At 39.9% G+C, this 18,317-nt stretch overlaps 1 protein-coding gene across 4 annotated transcripts in view; it reads left to right on the top strand.

The window, feature by feature from the left end:
* Positions 1 to 1,016: 1,016 nt before the first annotated feature.
* Positions 1,017 to 18,317, top strand: part of Trmt11 (tRNA methyltransferase 11 homolog) — a 54,238-nt gene continuing 36,937 nt past the window's right edge. For 3 of the 4 annotated variants that reach the window (XR_003711308.1, XM_028766454.1, XM_028766456.1), the window contains exons 1-7: positions 1,017 to 1,115; positions 4,309 to 4,374; positions 8,124 to 8,197; positions 9,773 to 9,854; positions 9,942 to 10,034; positions 10,354 to 10,488; positions 11,651 to 11,807. Coding sequence is in view for 3 of the 4 variants with exons in the window: in XM_028766454.1 (XP_028622287.1) it covers positions 1,044 to 1,115; positions 4,309 to 4,374; positions 8,124 to 8,197; positions 9,773 to 9,854; positions 9,942 to 10,034; positions 10,354 to 10,488; positions 11,651 to 11,807 (679 nt within the window). In the remaining variant the exon portion in view is untranslated. Of the gene's footprint in view, positions 1,116 to 1,569; positions 1,651 to 4,308; positions 4,375 to 8,123; positions 8,198 to 9,772; positions 9,855 to 9,941; positions 10,035 to 10,353; positions 10,489 to 11,650; positions 11,808 to 18,317 lie in introns of those variants that run through there. The other variant, XM_028766455.1, reaches the window with a different exon arrangement.

Raw genomic sequence — 18,317 nt, 5'->3', positions numbered from 1 at the left:
TTAAAAACAACAAAAAACTTTTCCCAATGTTATTTACTGGTCCCATGCAATAAACTATACATTGAAGTTTGAATATTATTACACCCAGTACTTGTAGCTGTTATCTGTAGGAGGCAATATTCCAGTTCCTATAAGAAAATTGAAGCCCACAGATGTTACAAAATTTGCTGAGAGCATAGGGATAATAAATGGTGGAACTGAGGTTTGAGTAACAAGGTTCACCACTGTCTGTGTGGTGACTACTTGCTCACTACCACTAAGTATCAACTATGTTTCTGGCACTAGGAGAAGTAGGATACTTTTGTATGCTGTACATTATCCAGGTGGAATGCAAAACCTCCATAATACAGGTCTTCAGAAGGGGTTCAGTACTTTTAACAGAAATGACACTTGTAGAATATATGTGTGGGTAGCTATGTATCTTACAAACTGTTATGGTATTAGGCCCATCTAAATAATTAGGGTTACTTCCACCAATGGTTTTAATCTACCATTGGCTGTGTGGTTGTAACAACATAGCATAATTACTGAATGCTAGTCTAAGAAAGGCTTTGTTTGGTTTCTGTACAGAGCAAACCCAGGTGCGTCCTTGACAGCTCTTGAAAAATTTTTGCAAGATCACTAAAGCATTTTTAAAGTTGAACACCACACTCAGTGTTCAAGCTGGTGAGGCCTAGAATCTTGAACGATTAGGAGTCTACACTGAACAGTGAAGTTTTGGTCCAGTTTTCAAGAACTGATGGAGGAGTTGGAAGAACACTCCCAAGTGGAGTATCACTGGGGAACTGCGCGGGATCATCGCAGTCTGCCCCTAAAACAATGCATTTCTGACAAGGGGAGCAATGCCAGGATAGCCACAGACTTCGGTAACAGCAAGATCTGGCTCTGCCCCGTCACGGCCCTTCCTAGAAGGTGCTACCTGTGAGCGTTCCCGGTCGAGCTTCCGTTTCCGGCTCTGGGGTGAGGCTCAGCGGAAACGTGGCTCCAGGGAGGAGGAGGGGGCGGGCCCTTGGAGGGCGCGCAGGCGCACGGTAGCAGCCGCAATGGCGCTCCCGGGCTCCTTGAATCGGTATCTGCTGCTCATGGCACAGGAGCACCTGGAGTTCCGCCTGCCGGTAAGCGGTCCTGGGGTGCCGGGCGCAGAGGCTCGCACTCCGCACGCGCCGGCTTGGGAGTCTCTGCCGGCAGCTGCGCACGTCTGGATTTGGGCTAGGATGAGGCCGCTGGCTGGACCGAGTCCCCAGCAGCCTTTCGCCAGGACCGAGCCTTGCCATTCAGCCCTCTGCACGTGCGCCTAGCGCCGCAGTAAAGCGGGTGAACCTGAGCCGACGCAGGACGGAGACATCCATGGGGGCGCTCGGTGGAGTGTGAGAAGTGTCAAAATAGGTTCAGGCATGGTGGAAGGCTTGGGGTGGTACTTGATGAAGTTGGGGAAAAGCTTTTTGTTTACTCGAAACATTTTCTAGAGCGCCCGAAGTCGCGTGCACAGAACGCTGAGGACGCGCTGACTGACAGCTCTGCCCTTAAAGAGCCTAATGTTTACTTAGGCTCAGGACTAGCAGACGCAAAAGCATAGTCATAACTTCGTGAAGTGCAATGATGGAGGGCACTTTGTGGAAGCCTTTAAAAAGGGACATGTTGCCTTTCAAGGTGAGGATGACATGAACTACAGTATTGGCTCATACAGTATTGGAGGGTAGATTTTTTTTTGCAGGGAAGACATATGAGCTACAGTATTAGCTGGACCAAGGAAGTACATTAGAAGTGTAAACTGTTGTCCATTACTAGTCACCAGTTATGTAGCAGAGTGGTAAAGAGAGAGAAGTAGGTTGATGGACCAGAGAAAACAGAGTTGAGAACTCTATAGCTTGGAAGAGGATCTAAACAGTTTAAAAAGGAAAGAGGCAGGATTAGATTGTTTTTAAGAGAAAGTAAAATGAAGGACAGACTCGAGAGCAATAAGACTGGAGTTAATAACAATCTGTTGGAATATTAAGTGATTAAGAAACTAGTGTGAGCAATAAGAGAACGGGATAGAGTGGCGGTGTAGGAGATGAGACCAAATCTAGATTGTTAGACGCATTTGTCATTGTTCGGCCTAAGAGAACCCGGAAAGGATGAGATTTCTTTAACTTCGTGTTCAAAAAGTGGTGAGCCACTGGGACTGAAGAGATGGCTCGCTGGTTAAGAATACTCACTGCTCTTCCAGAGGACCTGAATTTGATGCCCAGCACCTGTATCGGGATACTGCCTACAGCAGTTTGTAACTTCAGCTCCAGGGGTTGCCCCACACTTCTGGCCTCCATAGGCACCAGGCCTTCCTTACTTTTGTGAGTGTACCCACAGGTTTAAAAGAAGTGGTAGGCCAAATACAGATGCTTGGAAGCTCAGGACTTAAAGGAAAACTGGAAGGAGAGAAAGAGAAGCAACATGTCAGACGTAAGGAGAGAGTGAAGGTTTCACAAGCAGGGATGAGTAGTAGTGAGTGTACATGCTTTGTGGTTAAGATGGAGGTTATGTCTTCCTGAGGAGATAAAAAACGAGGGAAGGGAAATAAGGTAGACTTCTCTCAATCAGAACGTGCAAAGGGAGCATAGAAGATACAGTTAGGGAGCACTTAGGGAGTAGACCTAAGGAGAGGACTGAGCTTCAGGTACCACCATCTTGGTTGTCGTACTGTGCTGATCTCTACATACGGATATCCTACCCCGTCTGGTAGCTATGATAACATACATGTAAAGAATTGGAGAGCCTAAGGGCATGGCAGTATTCACAAGATCTGAACATCAAATTGTAATCTTACTCCATGTTTCATAACGTCTCATATTCCAACCTGTGGTGTAAAAGAGCCCTTGAACTGTCTTCACTGCTGTACCGACAGTCTGCACTGGTTTATGATCCATCCTCATGCTGGGATTGAACTTAGCCCTCCCTACTTCTTATACATCTTTTTATTCTATGATATTCATGGCAGTTTATTTTCATCATTCACCCCCCAACTAAAACTAATAACCTTCTTGTGTAAGAAGCAACTTGATGCATCCCCAAAGGGAACTCGAGGTAGCATTTGTTGCTTACATCTCCCATTGTTTGTGATTTGGAATGGGAAACTTGATAATGCTATTGTTCTCTCCTGATGGCCACGATCATGGTATAAAGATGTTCTAGAAGGGAGGGAAGGAGAGTGTTGGCAACCAGCAGCAAGGACACTTAACTTCTTAGTTACTTTCTCCTAGGGCCAATGTGGAGGGATAGAATTTACTTGCTGTATCTTATTTAAGCAAACAATTTGTCAGTGTGACAAAGCAAAGTATTTGTACAGCCATTCCATGTTTATCAGTACAAAGAGATTACGTGAAGAGTGTATGCATTCTTTGGTCAAATTTCCTCATGGACGTTACATTTAAAATGTTCACTCTGGGCAGGTATGGTGGTACACTCCTGTAATCTCAACATTTGGCAAGCAGAGGCAGGTGAATCAAGAAGGCAAGGCAGACTTGGTTATATGACAGTCTCAAAAAGCAACCGAACAAAGACTGTGTTAGCTTTTTCTAGTTCTATTACTATTCTGAAAGGTTAACCATGTACTTATATGTTTCGAACTCAAAATTATGCTCCTTAGCTAATTATTTCATTTTCTAACATCTTCAAATTATGTTTAATAATTAACTTGATACTAGTTGATTATTTTATCTACTAATCTGTAGCATCTGTAAAAAAATGTTTTCGCCTCCCTAAGTCAGGACAGAACAGTTTCTGACGAAGTTCTTTTGCAACTCATGTATAAAATCTCTCAGAGATTGCTAACCATGGTTAGAACTGTAAAACTCTCAGAACTCTGTATTCCAGTTGCCTGATGCTGACACCTGTATGGCTCATGTGACTCTCCGCCTACTCTTTTATTTCTATCATCAGACCTGCTCTTCTTAGCAGACTGAGTTTAAAGGGTTTAAAATGCACATTAGTCACTTGTCAGAAATAACTGGAAGGAGCAGAGCTTGGTTTTTGACTCATGACTTCTGAGAGTACAGTTGGAGGCAGAGTGGAGTGGCTTGGTTGGAGGCGGGGTTCTGAGGCAGCTCCATGTTCACTTGACACATACCAAGAAACACGAAGCAGGCTGGAATCATGTGGGAATAATTCTCAAAGCCTGCCTCTTAGTGATGGACTTAGCCAAGGCCTCCTAAAATACTCTCCAGTGTTCGAAGTAGTATCAAGCTAAGCACTGACCTGAAAAACATGAGCCCTTGGGGAACATTCCTGCCTCAAACCATAACAAAATGTATTTTCTCTCTATTTTCAATACAGGAAATCAAGTCTTTACTATCACTGTTTGGAGGCCAGTTCATTAACAGTCAGGAAACTTATGGAAAGGTAAGGTGTTTTTTGTTTTTGTTTTTGTTTTTGTTTTTTTTTTAAGGGAATAGGAGGTGGTTTATTTTGGAGCCATCTTGAGTGATTATGGCCTGGGAACACAGATTTACATTACCTTAAATTCTGTGTACCAGTGCAGCAGTTTTCCTGGTTTTACAGAACAAAGAAAGTCATAAATTAAGATAAGGCTGAAATATGTCCCAATATACACCAGAGAGATGGTTATAGCAAAATGTAAGAAGCGTATCTACAGACCTGAGATGCTATTGATGACGTTCTTGGCTCTTGCTGGGGGGAAGCGTTTTTTATCTATTAGTTCAGTATACTGGTTTCCACACAGACAAGCAGGGTGCTAAAGCTAGCCCAAGGCAGGTCCTGCAGTTCTCAACAGTCATTCGGTCTCTGAACACAGCTTCTTTCCTGAGTTCTTGGTTACAGTTGCCCTGGTAGGCCAAGCCTCACAGTTGTGCATACAGGCACCATATATGTTTTTTCTAAGGTCTTCGAGCCAGGAATGCTTATTGCTAGTTACAGATGAGGCTGAGAAACAGTCAGGGCAGCTGTCCTCAGGAGAGAGGAATAGCACGTTAAGACTGTTAACCAAGAAACTTGTGGATTATATCAGAACTGTAAGTCATCTTGATCTGGATCTGAAGTACTTTTTTTACTTTTCCTGTATCTGTTAGAACACTTACATGTGACATGTAAGTTCCTGTATAATTAAGAGCACTGTTCTACCTAATGGAGTGGACGTAACAGATGAGAGAACATGTGTTTAAAATAACTAAAATGAGCGTGTTCAAGTAGATTGACTTTGGTTCCTCCTATATTCACAGCTGTTTGTGCTCTATGAACTAACTTGCTTACATATATTTGAATGGTTAGAAATGAGACTTCAGAAGAGTTTCTATACTAATAAAAACCCCCTTTTTAATTAGTAACATATAAGTATCATTCAATTACATTTTAATCCCTGATAATTGTACTATAGGACATTTTAGATACTAATGAAATCAAGGACTTTCAGTACTTGTTATTATTAGAGATTAGTATCTTTTGTATACTTTGGATAAAAAGAGTTAACCTAAATTTTTGAGTACCTGCTAGAGTAAAAGCTTAGTTTAATAGCTAGATTTATTTTATCCAAATTATACTGAATTATGGGATTATACATACATATATATAATAATATATATACATATATATTATTATATATATAAAATCATATAACATACACACAGACACAATGGAAACACTTGAATTTTTTTAAATAGTACTTTTAAATAAGGTAAGGGTTTAGGGTGGCACACAGAACATAAAAACGTGATTAAGAGAAAGGACATGATGTCTTCATTTATAGCTTCATAAAAACTAAGACTTTTGCATTATTTTATCACTGTGAAATATACCAGGAGTATATATATGCCTTTAAACCTAACACCTATGAGGGAAAGGCTGGAGTATCTCTGAGTTCGAGCAAGGCCTTGTCTACATAGTGAGTTTCCGGATAGCCATGGTCTCTCACCCCCAACCACAAAGAAAAGAAAGAAAAACAAATAACCAGGTATAATATTAAATATCATAATGATTTAAAAACTTGAATATCTTAAAATCAAGAGTTTATTTGATTGTTTGTTTTTTGAGACATGGTTCCTGTGTAGCCCTGGCTGTCTTGGAACTTACTCTGTAGACCATGCTGGTCTCGAACTCGCAACCTGCCTCTGCCTCCCAGTGTAGGGATTAAAGGTATGAGCTACCATAGCCTGGCTAAAATCAGAAGTTTTTAAGAAACAGAACATGAGAAATGTCAGTCACTCGGGGTACTCCACTGTCAGTACGGTAGCATCAAAGATGCGTATCATCCAGCAGTTTTGCAGTCCATATGGATGTGCTCTCAGATGATGTGAGTATGTATCAGAACATATCTATATATGACCATATGTAGACCATACATAGACCATAAATGAACCATACATAGTAGCCCCAATTTTTGGTTGTGAGGCTTGCTTTTAATGACTGAGCCGCCTCTCCAGCCCTGTATCCACAATTTTAAAAAGCTAAGGTAACTTACCTTCTTTGAGCTACTTTGAATTTCTCTGTAGTGTAGTATCAGTGTTGGAAGAAGAAAGATTGAATTTGACAATCTCATCTTTTTCTTTCAAAAGTCGAGAGGCCTTAACTTGAAGTCATCTGTTGTTGGCCTTTGTTCCAGAGTGACTCCATCACCCACAGGAAGGAGGAGGGGAGGAAGTGGGTCTTCTGTGTGAGCATGATGAGCCGAAGGCAGGCAGGGCACTGGTGTGCTTGCCCACCTTCTGGCAAAGGGCTGTTTTCACAGAACTTTCCAGACTGATTATTGGGTGCTGGGACTGAGGATTGAGGCATTTTTGCTTTTTTACATTAAATAAAAATGATAAAATAATTCAAGTTCATAACAATAATCCACAGCATGGCTTTACATCATCATTAATTCACAGGACACCTCAGGCCACAGATATCCATAAAATGAGAGACCAGGTTGAGCATGGTAGCATATCCCTGTCATTCTGTCACTTGGGAAGTTAGGACAGGAAAAGGAGGCTTGTGAGGCTTGGTGAGGTGTATCTGTGTGTGTTGGGTGGGGGAGGATAAGGTGGGGATGTGTATCACAGTTTAGTTTCTCTTATGATGATAAATATCATGACCAAAAACAACTCGTGGAGGAAAGGGTTTATTTGGATTATACAACCTGATCCCAGTTGGTGATGATGGGTAGTCGGGGCAGGAACCTGAAGGCCAGACTTAAGCAGAGATCATGAGGAATGCTGCTTACTGGTTTGCCCTGTTTGCTTTCTAACTTGCCCAGGACTTCCTACTGAGAGATGGAGCAGCTCCCAGTAGGCAGGGCCCTTCCTTATCAACCACTTATCAAAAAAGTGTCCAGCAGACTTGCCTCCAGGCAACCTGATGGAGGCAGTTCCTCATCTAAGTGTGCCAAGTAACAAAACCCCAAACCATGTAGAGAGTGAAGAAACAAGGCTGGAGGGAGAGAGAGAAGGAGAGATTTAGTAATTTAAAAAAGAAGTCACAGTGTACTACTTAGTTAAACATATTGTTAGGAATGTTGAGTCACAGAAAGTCCAGCAATGCACTCTGTCTCTCTGTGTTGGTTTTCTAGTCTAACTTTATAAATGCAAGTGAAGGGAACTCCTGAGCTGCATTGTGTGTGCACAGGCCCATAATTTCAACACATGGAAGGGAAGGCAGAAGCAAGGTCTTGACACGTGGAGTGTGAGGCCAGTATGAAAACTGGTTTTAAGAAAAAATAACTTTGCTGGGCAGTGGTGGTGCACGCCTTTAATCCCAGCACATGGGAGGCAGAGGCAGGTGGATTTCTGAGTTCAAGGCCAGCCTGGTCTACAGAGTGAGTTCCAGGACAGCCAGGGCTATACAGAGAAATCCTGTCTCGAAAAACAAACAAAACAAAACAAAACAAAACAAAACAACAAAAAAAAGAAACTTTAAAGTGTATTTTACTGATATTTTCATTTATGGGGTAGTTTATAAAAGTGTTCTTACATTTTAGAGTATTAGCCTAACAACTTATCCACCAAAATTATTTATCGTTTTATTATCAGAATTTTATTTTGAATAGAGATCAGATTTGCCTCTTTCATATGATAAAAAGGAATTTCTCCTGGTGACTGTTGGAATGAAACATATTAGACTTATTGCAGCAGTAATTTGCATGCCTATTTTTTTTCTTTCAGTCTCCATTTTGGATTCTTAACATTCCCTCTGAAGATATCGCAAGAAACTTAATGAAACGGACTGTGTGCGCCAAGTAAGTGAAGCGCGTCGTGTGGGCCACAAGGTCTCACAGCCACTGTGGTCTGCTGCTTGCTGTGGAAGGTAGCAGGGGGCAATCAGCTCGAAGTTTGACGTATTTACCATTGGGTGATGATGAGGGAACAGAGTTACCTTCTGCAGTAGAGGCGACAAGCGCATCCTAACACTAGCGGGAGCCTAGTATTGAATGAGTGACACATTAGGGTAACCAAGTCGTGGAGAATCTAAGCCTGCTTTTCTCATTCTTGATTTTAAGTTGAATGATCAGATTAGGAAATCTTTTTAAAAGATTTATTTATTTATTTATTTTATGTGTGTGAGTAAGTACACTGAAGTTGTCTTCAGACACACCAGAAGAGGGCATTGGATCCCATTTCAGATGATTCTGAGCTACCACGTGGTTGCTGGGAATTGAACTCAGGAAGAGCAGAGCCATCTCTCCAGCCCTCAGATTAGTAAATTTAAGGTGACAGAACTGTCACCTATATCTGTTAGAGAAAGGAATTCTAAGTATATTTTTGAGTAAATTGTTTGTTGCTTATTCTTGTTTCTAGACTTTTATCATTACTCTCTCTGATTTCCCTTTAATTTTTATTTTGATTAACACTTAGTTGCTTTTTTCCTTGAATATAATGGCAGAGTATTGAAACTTTTTTTTTCTCTAGATATTGCTTTTAATAATGGAAGGAAAATAAATATATACATTTATCATGGTTAACAATGTTTTGTAATGTGGTATGAACTGTGACCTTTATAGTTATCTAACTTTATGCTGTTGAGAAGTATGCCCAGTTCTTAATCTAATTCCATAAACCACAGCTTGTTAATGAACTTGTTATTATTTAAGAATAATATATGTTTAACAATAATTTTTTATTTAACAATAATGACTAGAAAATGGAAGCAACAGAAAAAATCAAGACTACTCTTTGTATAAGAAAATATTCCATACTGAAGGAGCCAGAGCGACTGCCCCTTCCGTATGCAATATTTCTGCTTTACTTAATCATGCTAAGATCTACAGCTATTTAAGGTATTTAAATTCCAGAAGTAAGGGATATTAGGCATCAAATAGCCACCCACATACTCAGAACATACGTGTTTAAAGCTCATGTCTTTTGATGCATATGTTTGATAAGTAGACAGCTAGTAATTCTATGATACTGTAAAGCACATGAGGACTCACGTTTGGTTGTTTCTCCTTTCCGTGGCTGGGGTTTCCCTGAGGATGCTGCTAACGAGAGCATCCTACAAGCCCCCCAACCCCTAGCCCCGCTCAAATATATGCACATATATTTCTGCATTTCTGTATATGTATAAATGATGAAAACTTGGAAATACTCTAACTAAATGTTGAATTTCCCTCCTTTCATGTAAGGTTCAACTTCTTTGTGTGATTTGGTGTTATATTATTATTTGTTTCCAGTGTTCATCTTTCTCACAAATAGATTAGAAAGCATAGCCAATGATCATTTTATTGTATCAAGCATAAAGAACTATTGAAATAACTATCATGTATTGCTGTCTGAACTAAGTTCTTTACTGAGGTTACCAATCATTTATTTCCTAGGTCTATATTTGAACTATGGGGCCATGGAAAATCTCCCGAGGAGCTGTATACTTCTCTTAAAAGTTACCCTGTGGAGAAGATGGTACGTACTGAAATGTGATTTTACATAGGCAAGTGTGCATGTTTGGTGTCATTCCTAAGCTTAAAAAAGCTTATCTGATTTTTTTAGGTTCCATTTCTACATTCAGACTCGACATACAAAATAAAGATTCACACGTTTAATAAAACTTTAACTCAGGAAGAAAAAGTGAAACGAATAGATGTAAGTGGTACTGGCTGACCTGGAATCTGCAGTCAGTGCGCCCTAGCTGTTGATGTATGTGATCATGTGAGATCTGCTGACCCAGAGTCTGAAGTCAGTGTGCCCTAGCTGTTGATGTATGTGAACATATAATAACTGTTAAGTACTTTCCATGGTGTGTGTTTGTATGTGTGTGTATATGTGTGTGTGTATCCTGTTTCGTTCTGACATCAGACTCAGGCTCACTCAGTATATATTAGTACATAAACACTACTTTCTATGGTTCTTTTTGTAAACTTTTGTAGTACATTAGAATTACTTTTGTTTTATTTTTTTTAAGGCACTTGAATTTCTGCCATTTGAAGGAAAAGTGAACTTAAAGAAACCACAGCATGTATTCTCCATTTTGGAGGACTATGGTTTGGACCCCAACTGTATCCCTGAGAATCCACATAATATTTATTTTGGCAGATGGGTGAGCAAATCCTTTCTACCTATCTTACGTTGTTTGTAAGTTTGTCTTGTTTCATTAAGCTAAGTGGGGGGTTTGTTTTGTTTCTTTAAGCTAAATGTAGGGGTGTTGGTCAGTCAAGAGCACTGGTCAAACATTCATGAGGCATGGAGCAAACATAGCAGAATGCTACGCTGTTATTTGATTTTTTTTATATGTAAAAATTTGAAGCAACTTGAGGGTCAGAATGTATGGATTCAAATTGCCAAAATGTATGTACTTATGGTCTATATTTTTTAGAGATCCCTGTGAAACACAAAGAGCCTGTTAGATAGGAGACCTAGGACAAGGGGGTACCTGATGATGGAAAGCAAGCCTTCCCAGGATGTCGGGACTACGGTTGGTGAAGCAGGGAGAGGGCAGAGTGCAAGGGCCTGTTTGAGATCTGTGGAGATCTCAAAGCTGAGTCTTCCTGATCTGTTCACTTCTTTGAGGCTGGAGTAGGTGGATGGAAGCCAAGACCCATGTCCTTATGTGTTGTCTTGACAGACGAGAGGGGATGAGAATACTCACGACCACCCCTCCTTAGGATAATTACGTGTAAATTTGAGTCCTACTGGATTTGAAAAGGGGTAAAAAGATTTGATTTTAGTGATCACAATATAATCCAATTAAAAATTGGCACAGAGCCAAACAGAGAATTCTCAACAAAGGAACATTGAATGACGGAGAAGCAGTTGTTCAAAGAAGAACTTTTCAAAGTCCTTAGTCATCAGGGATATGAAAATCAAAACACCTGTGAGATTCCATCTTATACTTATGGTCAGAATAGCTAAGATCAAAAGCTCAAGTGATAGCACATGCTGTCAAGAACGTGGAGCGAGGAGGACCACTCCTCCATTGCTGGTGGGAGTGCAAACTTGTACATCCTCTCTGGAAATCAATTTGGCTATTTTCAGAAAACTGGGAATAGGTTCTTCCTGAAGACCCAGCTATACCACTCCTGGGCATATACCCAGAAGATGCTCCACCATCCCTTTGATTATTTTTTTAATTGATTAAGTTTAGAATAGTAATAAGTAGAAAGAAGTGTTCTTGTTAGCAAGGTGCTCTGAGTTTATTGTGAATAATGATCTTGAGTCTGTTCTGTATAGCCAGACTAACTTGACAAATACCTCTGATCTAGATTGCGGATGGACAAAGAGAGCTAATTGAGTCATACAGTGTCAAAAAGAGACATTTTATTGGAAATACAAGTATGGATGCTGGTTTATCATTCATCATGACCAACCATGCAAAAGTGAAAGAAAATGATCTTGTCTTTGACCCCTTTGTTGGAACAGGTATTATAAATCCATTGGTTACACTAATGCATAGATGTCGCTTATTTATAGTGGTGAGGGACAAGAGAGTGAATTGACAAGCTAATCTTTCCTGGTATAATACTTAAAACATTTTGTCACTTGGTGGATGTGACTAGGATTTTGTAGGTTTTATTCCAAGTAAGCCACTGGGGGGAGCATTGGTCTTACTTTTTCACAGATGTCTTCCAGATTGTAAAAATGTTAGAGAATCATGTTACTTATTTAATTAGGGGAAAAATTTAAAAAAAAAGCCAAGAGGAAAGAAATATTCATGCTTTTACTTAAGTAGCCCTGTAGTTGGGTAGAGAGAAACATATCTTTGATTCTGTTTGTGGGAGTGTTTAAGTATGATTCTGAGGGTGACTACATAGCAGACTAGAACCTGCCTGCTGACAACTTACCATGCTGTTTGTAACTTTCCTGGGATGCTCTCCTAATTCTGTGGAAAGCCTGAAATTCCAAGTTGACTTCATCTGATTCTGACGTTTTTCTTGCCTCAGAGTGCTTTCTTGCTTGATGAAGCCCTTGGGCAGGCATTACTTTATTTAATATTTATCTGACTAACTCTTTTATTCTTGTTAGGTTAGTGACTCTCGCTGATAGTCTAAGGAGCAGTGTGCGTGCAAATGTTGAGTATTGTGTCAAGTACCACGTGCACACTCTACTCTGATGACAACTAACGTGAAGATGTTGTAAAAGGTTTCCTGAGGCAGCGACAGTGCAAGGAGGGTTACACAGTGTATCGCTTTTGTAGATTGACTCCAGCAGTCTGACTAAGAGTTCATGTCTTCTTTGCTTCTGCAGAGCTATCTCTCTCAGGCATTACTGGTGCCTCTGGCACCCAAATTAACTTCAGCAGTGTGACCAAATGTGATCCTAAAGAAATAGCATCAGGTCCAGAATTCCCAGCTGGGGCAAGGGTTTTTTGGAATTTGTTTTGAACTAATTCTCCAGTGAGCTTTCTGCTGTCTCTGTGCATCTCACCCTCAGCCTGCCCATTTCGTCTTTTCTCTCTTCGTTTACCTGAACACAGTGTCCTACATTTTGAGCTGGTTATTGGAACTAATATCAAGTTTCTTTAAAAGTTATGAATATCTACATATCCAGTCTCAGCGTAAGCTGTTGCTCACATATGGCTTCTTTATCATTTTATTTAATTTATATGTTTTCTTGAATCATTTGGAGGTTACATTTATTACATTCTTCTCTCAAATATATTAGTATGCATTTCTTTTTTCTTTTTAGTATACATTTCTTAAGAATAAGGATTTTACATATATATATCTGTATATGTCATCATATACTTATATTCTGTGATTGGATGTATTTTTACTGTTAACATTATCTTTGTTTGGAACATTACTAAATTGTTTAAGTATAGAATAGTTTTCATTTGAGTTGCTTGAGTCTTTCTCATTATTGGCATGAGTTATACATTTGCATTTGGACTGACACACTAGAGGCATGTCCTCCAGCTTACAGACTCTGATTCTCTGCCTCTCAATGCAATACTCATTTTTATCAGCATGGTGTTATAATTTGATTTTCTGTTGTGTGATGGTGACTGTTTTATTTTCTGTTCTTGCAGTTAATGTAAAGCACTGTGGTAAGGCACATTAGGAGCTAGTAAAGTATCCTGTTCCTTATCCAGATGTTTCCTCCTCTTGATAAGTTAGGATTAGCATCCATTGGCAAGATTCTTGTTTGGAACAGTTGTTCCTTATATGATTTTTCTACTCTACCACCTCTGTTACTGGTCTAAATTAATTATTTTGAAAACAAGAAACCTTTCTTCACTTCCTCTTGTTAATTTTGCTTATTATTAGCATGAACTACTAAGTCCCCCACTTTCCTCTGGTGATTTATATGTCCTGTTATTCCTTAATTACTTCCTTACTCACATTAGCCTACTTTGAGCGGGCCTTTCATATCGAATCTGTCTTTGTGACCTAGCATTCTTTTTTTTAAAAAAAGAACTTTTTAAGTTTCTGGCTTATCTTTTACATACCAAAGCCCTGGCTCCAGACATTTCTCCCAGTAACCCTTGTTTCTTTTAGTGGGAAGATAGTATCTGGGTTCTAAAGCTCTTGAGAGGGCAAGAAAGGAAATACACATGTGTATACACATAATATGTATGTGCATCCAAATGGAAATGCACACACATATACTCCTGTGTGTATACACATGATAAATCTATAGACAGACTTATAAGAAATCATGGGTTTATATTCATTTCTTTCTTGTTCCATCTTTGTCATGCATTTCCTTTCTCTGCACTGAGAACCCTGGTTCTTATGTTCAGAACGTTTGCTCTTTTGTTCAGTTCTGTAATTATCTAAAATAGTCAAGCTTGCCTTACCTACTGCTCTTAGGTGGAAAAAATCCTATTATATTAGCTTTCTGTTGCTGTGCTAAGACACCATGACCAAGGCAACTCACAGAGGCATGGGTTTATTTGGACTTACGGTTCTAGAGGCTAGGAGTCCGTCATGTTGGGGAGGTGTGGCAGCAAGTGGCAGGAGCAAGGATGCTCAGAGTTCACATCTTTTACCAAAAGCACCAAGCTGAAGGAACAAACTGGAAGTTGGCAAGACCTTTCACTCCCAAAGCCTTCACCCAGTGGCATACTTCCTCTAGCACAGGGCACCACCAAAATTACTCCAAGCAGCACCAACTGGGGACCCAGTGTTCAAATATCTGAGTCTGTGGGGGACATTCTCATTAAACCAGCACACCTACCATAAAGAATGTAAGACATACTTCCATTCTGTTCCTGCTTAAGGAGCAGTAAAGGCAGATCCTGTGCTTGCTTTTCTCTCCATTTGTTGTCGTTTCCTCTCAGTTTTAGATTTCTGTTCCCTGCCATTGCTTCTGTCTAATTATGTTAGTTTTACATACGCAGTAGATAAACTCACATCCAGGAGTCACGGCTACACAATAATGTGCTTTTCTCTTTCTCCCTTCCTTTGGTGACCAACCTTGTTGATTTTTCTAGTGATATGCCTTATGTAGTCACAATTTCTTACTCATACTCTTTTATATAAAATGTTTGATATTCTGTATGCTGTTTCTTGCTTTGTGTGTGTGTGTGTTCCCCCACTTAACAGTATTTCTTAGAGATCTCTTCCTGTTTTGAGACTGTCTTTGTTCTCTTGTTATTTTTGGAGCTGGAGATAATGCAAGCCTCTGTCACTGAGCTACATTCTAGCCCATCTTCATTCTCCTGGATAGTTCTAATTCATAAACATATAGTTTGTCTAAATAATCTCTTACACATGAGTAGTGATAGTTCTTGATGTTTTATACTTACAAATAATGCTTACAATGACCCTATTAATTTTGAAGCTAGAGCCCTGGTGTACATTCCTGGTAGTAGGATTGTTAGTTAAAGGGTATCTGTGGTGTCTCTAGATGCTGCTAAATGAATTCCTTCTCTTTTATCCAGCATTGGCTTTATGCAGCCACCTAAGAGACATCCTGCTTTCCTGCAATTTTACTTCTAAGAATATATTCTCAAGCTTCTTGAATTTTCCTGATTTGTTGGTTGAAAATAGTATCTAAATATAGCGTTAATTTATATCTGATTATAAGTCAAGTCTCAGCTTTTTTCTTTAAGGGCCATTATAGAGCACATTTTGAATAGACTTTCATGTCTTTTTTTTCTCCTGTGTCTTGTAAGGATGCTTTTGCAGTGATAGTAGCACATCTTCTTCCAGTGTTTCTGTAATAAATTGCAAATATACCTTTCCAAATTATCAGTTTTTATTTGACTTTGATAGTATTTGCTTTCTTTCGAGATAAAAATTTTCCCTGTATTTAACTTTTTTTTTTCATATCTGATTGATTTTATTTTCACCATCACACAAATTAAGAGTAATGAAATTTACCCACCACATCAGGACCATGGGTCAGTTCCCAGACCTGTTTGCTGATGTTTTTACTTCATTGGTGATGCTTGGTGTTGATGGGTTAGCTAGATGTTCAACTTGGGCATGATTGAGGCGTTGTGAAAAGCCCTCTGGAGTTGTCAAGTCTGCATTCTCTTTCCTTTGCTCTTGAATGAGAACTGCCCGAATGGGTCCACAACGATCTTCATGTGTTCTAGTGCTGAAGGAGTTCTTGGCCCTAGTCCCAGTTGGTCTTTGAAGAGATCTCTCCCTGTTCGTTGTCATCTTACTGGGACTTGTCCAACAAGAAAAATGCTGATGCTTTCTGGGAACCTTTGACCTCATCTTCCTCAGCCTGGATGTTTTTGACGCGGAGGCTGCAGCAGCCTTAGTTTTATTCTGGGGGGTCTTGTTGGCTCTCCATCCCATGTTGAACTCTCCCAGGGACTCCCCTGTATTTAACTTATAAAGGCTTTTTCTATATTTTCTTTTATGCCTCTTGAAGTGATATCTTTTTTTGTTTTAGAACTCTGATCCATTTGGAGTTTATTCTTATGAATGATGTAATTAGTGGTCATGATCTGCCTTTCTCTAGGGTCTCAGCTGTATTCTTTTCTTCTTCAGCTTTAAACATTTATTATTATGGAGTATATGTGTACACAGCATGATACATGTGTCTGGGCACAGGCTTGTGACTGCAGGTGTGTGTGTGTGTGTGTGTGTGTGTGTGTGTGTGTGTGTGTGTCTGACAATGCATGTGTCTGTCTGGGCACAGGCTTGCCACTGCAGGGGTTTGGAAGGGAGTTGGCTCTCCTTCCTCATTCTGTAGGTTCTAGGGGTTCACTCGAGTCAGCACATTTCTGCCACCAGACTTTACCCATCTGGTCATCTGCTTGGCTTGTTCTTAAACTTAAAAACAAACAATCAGAAAACTTTTTATGAAGTAAAAACAGTTCCTTGGAATTATATAATATGTATATACAACCTGACTGGTGTACACACTGAGGATAGACCTTAAGAGTTTAAAAATAACATTGTCATAACAGGGGAAGAAAAGGAGTTGAAATCCCACCTTCACAGCATTCAAGGTGCCTCCCGCCTTGTGCATGTGAGGGGTACGGGTACCTGACTGTGGTTGCTGTGGGGGGCTCCGTACAATGGACAGAGAAGAGTGAGGTCAAATGACTGGTGAATCTTTGCAAGAGTTTCTACTACAGTATAGTCTATGCTTTGTGTTTGTGGTTTAAGTTGGCTTTAGGATGTAAGTCAGTTTTTGACATTTTTACTTTGAAACTGGTTATAGCCCCTAAGTTTGCACAGAAAGTTCTTAAGGGTGATGGATCGCCTCATTGAACTCCTGCTTTATCGACAACTTGCGCCTTGGAAAGGGCCAGAAAAGTTAGTAGTCCTGTGCCTTTCTCATGGCTGTAGGTTCTCACATCCTGTTCGATGATGTTTTTACCTTTTGCTTCCGTTATTGTGGTTTTACTGAATTCAAGTGTATTCTTTTTAATGGCTCAAACTGAAATGTGGTCAGTTCCCAAATGCGTCAGCATTGACTAGTGAGGAGCGGTGATTTTGTTTTCACGGTTTTCGAGTAAGTTGAGATCCTTTCTTGTATAAACATCTTTCATTTTTCTCTTAGACAGTTAGCTGCTGCTAATAATTATGTTATGACCTCACTTTCCTTCCTGGTTTGGCAAATATTTTCTCATTTTAATCCATTTAAATCGAGTGGTGAGGAAGTACTACTAGTAAAGTTTAGCATGAAGATCCCACACCTATGTTGGTGTGAACTAGTACCTGGATGTACAGCTTTACTGCATCTGCTTAGTAACAGAAGTTGTTCATATTTTAGCTAATTGAGATACTAATAGGCCTTCTGTTATAACAAAATATGCAAAATAATTTACAAAGAGAAGGGTTTATTTTTAGTTTATTTTTATGCCTTGTTTGGACATCAGAAGACAATGATAAGGGGCTCAGGGTAGACTTAACTGCTTACCTCTAAGCCAAGAGCAGAAGAAGGAAGGTCTGGGGTTCTCCACTCCTCCTCATTAGAATAACATGTTGACTAAAGTCCCTCCTCCGAGCCTCACTCTGGGCTGCTGTGTTAGAGTGTCACTTGAAAACTGGTAGACAGGGCTGGAGAGATGGCTCAGTGGTTAAGAGCACTGACTGCTCTTCCAGAGGTCCTGAGTTCAATTCCCAGCAACCACATGGTGGCTCACAACCATCTGTAACGAGGTCTGGTGCCCTCTTCTGGTGTGTCTGAAGAGAGCAACGGTGGTATACTCATATGCATAAAATAAATAAATAAATCTTAAAAAAAAACTGGTAGACATACAGTGGAATGCTGTGTTGCTATTTTTTTAAAAAGATTTATTTATTTTATGTATGTGAGCACACTGTCACTCTTCAGACACACCAGAAGAGGGCACTAGGTCCCATTACAGATGGTCGTGAGCCACCATGTGGTTGCTGGGAACTGACCTCAGGACCTCTGGAAGAGCTAGGCCATCTCTCCAGCCCCTACTACTACTATGTTTTAACTGTTACTTTCTTTTTTTTTTTTTTTTTTTTTTTTTTTTTTTTTTTTTTT

This window comes from Grammomys surdaster, unplaced genomic scaffold (genome assembly GCF_004785775.1).
Source record: "Grammomys surdaster isolate TR1022 unplaced genomic scaffold, NIH_TR_1.0 168, whole genome shotgun sequence".
Lineage (NCBI taxonomy): Eukaryota > Metazoa > Chordata > Mammalia > Rodentia > Muridae > Grammomys > Grammomys surdaster.
Note: the sequence above shows the minus strand (reverse complement) of the source record. Positions and strands in the feature narration are given on the sequence as shown.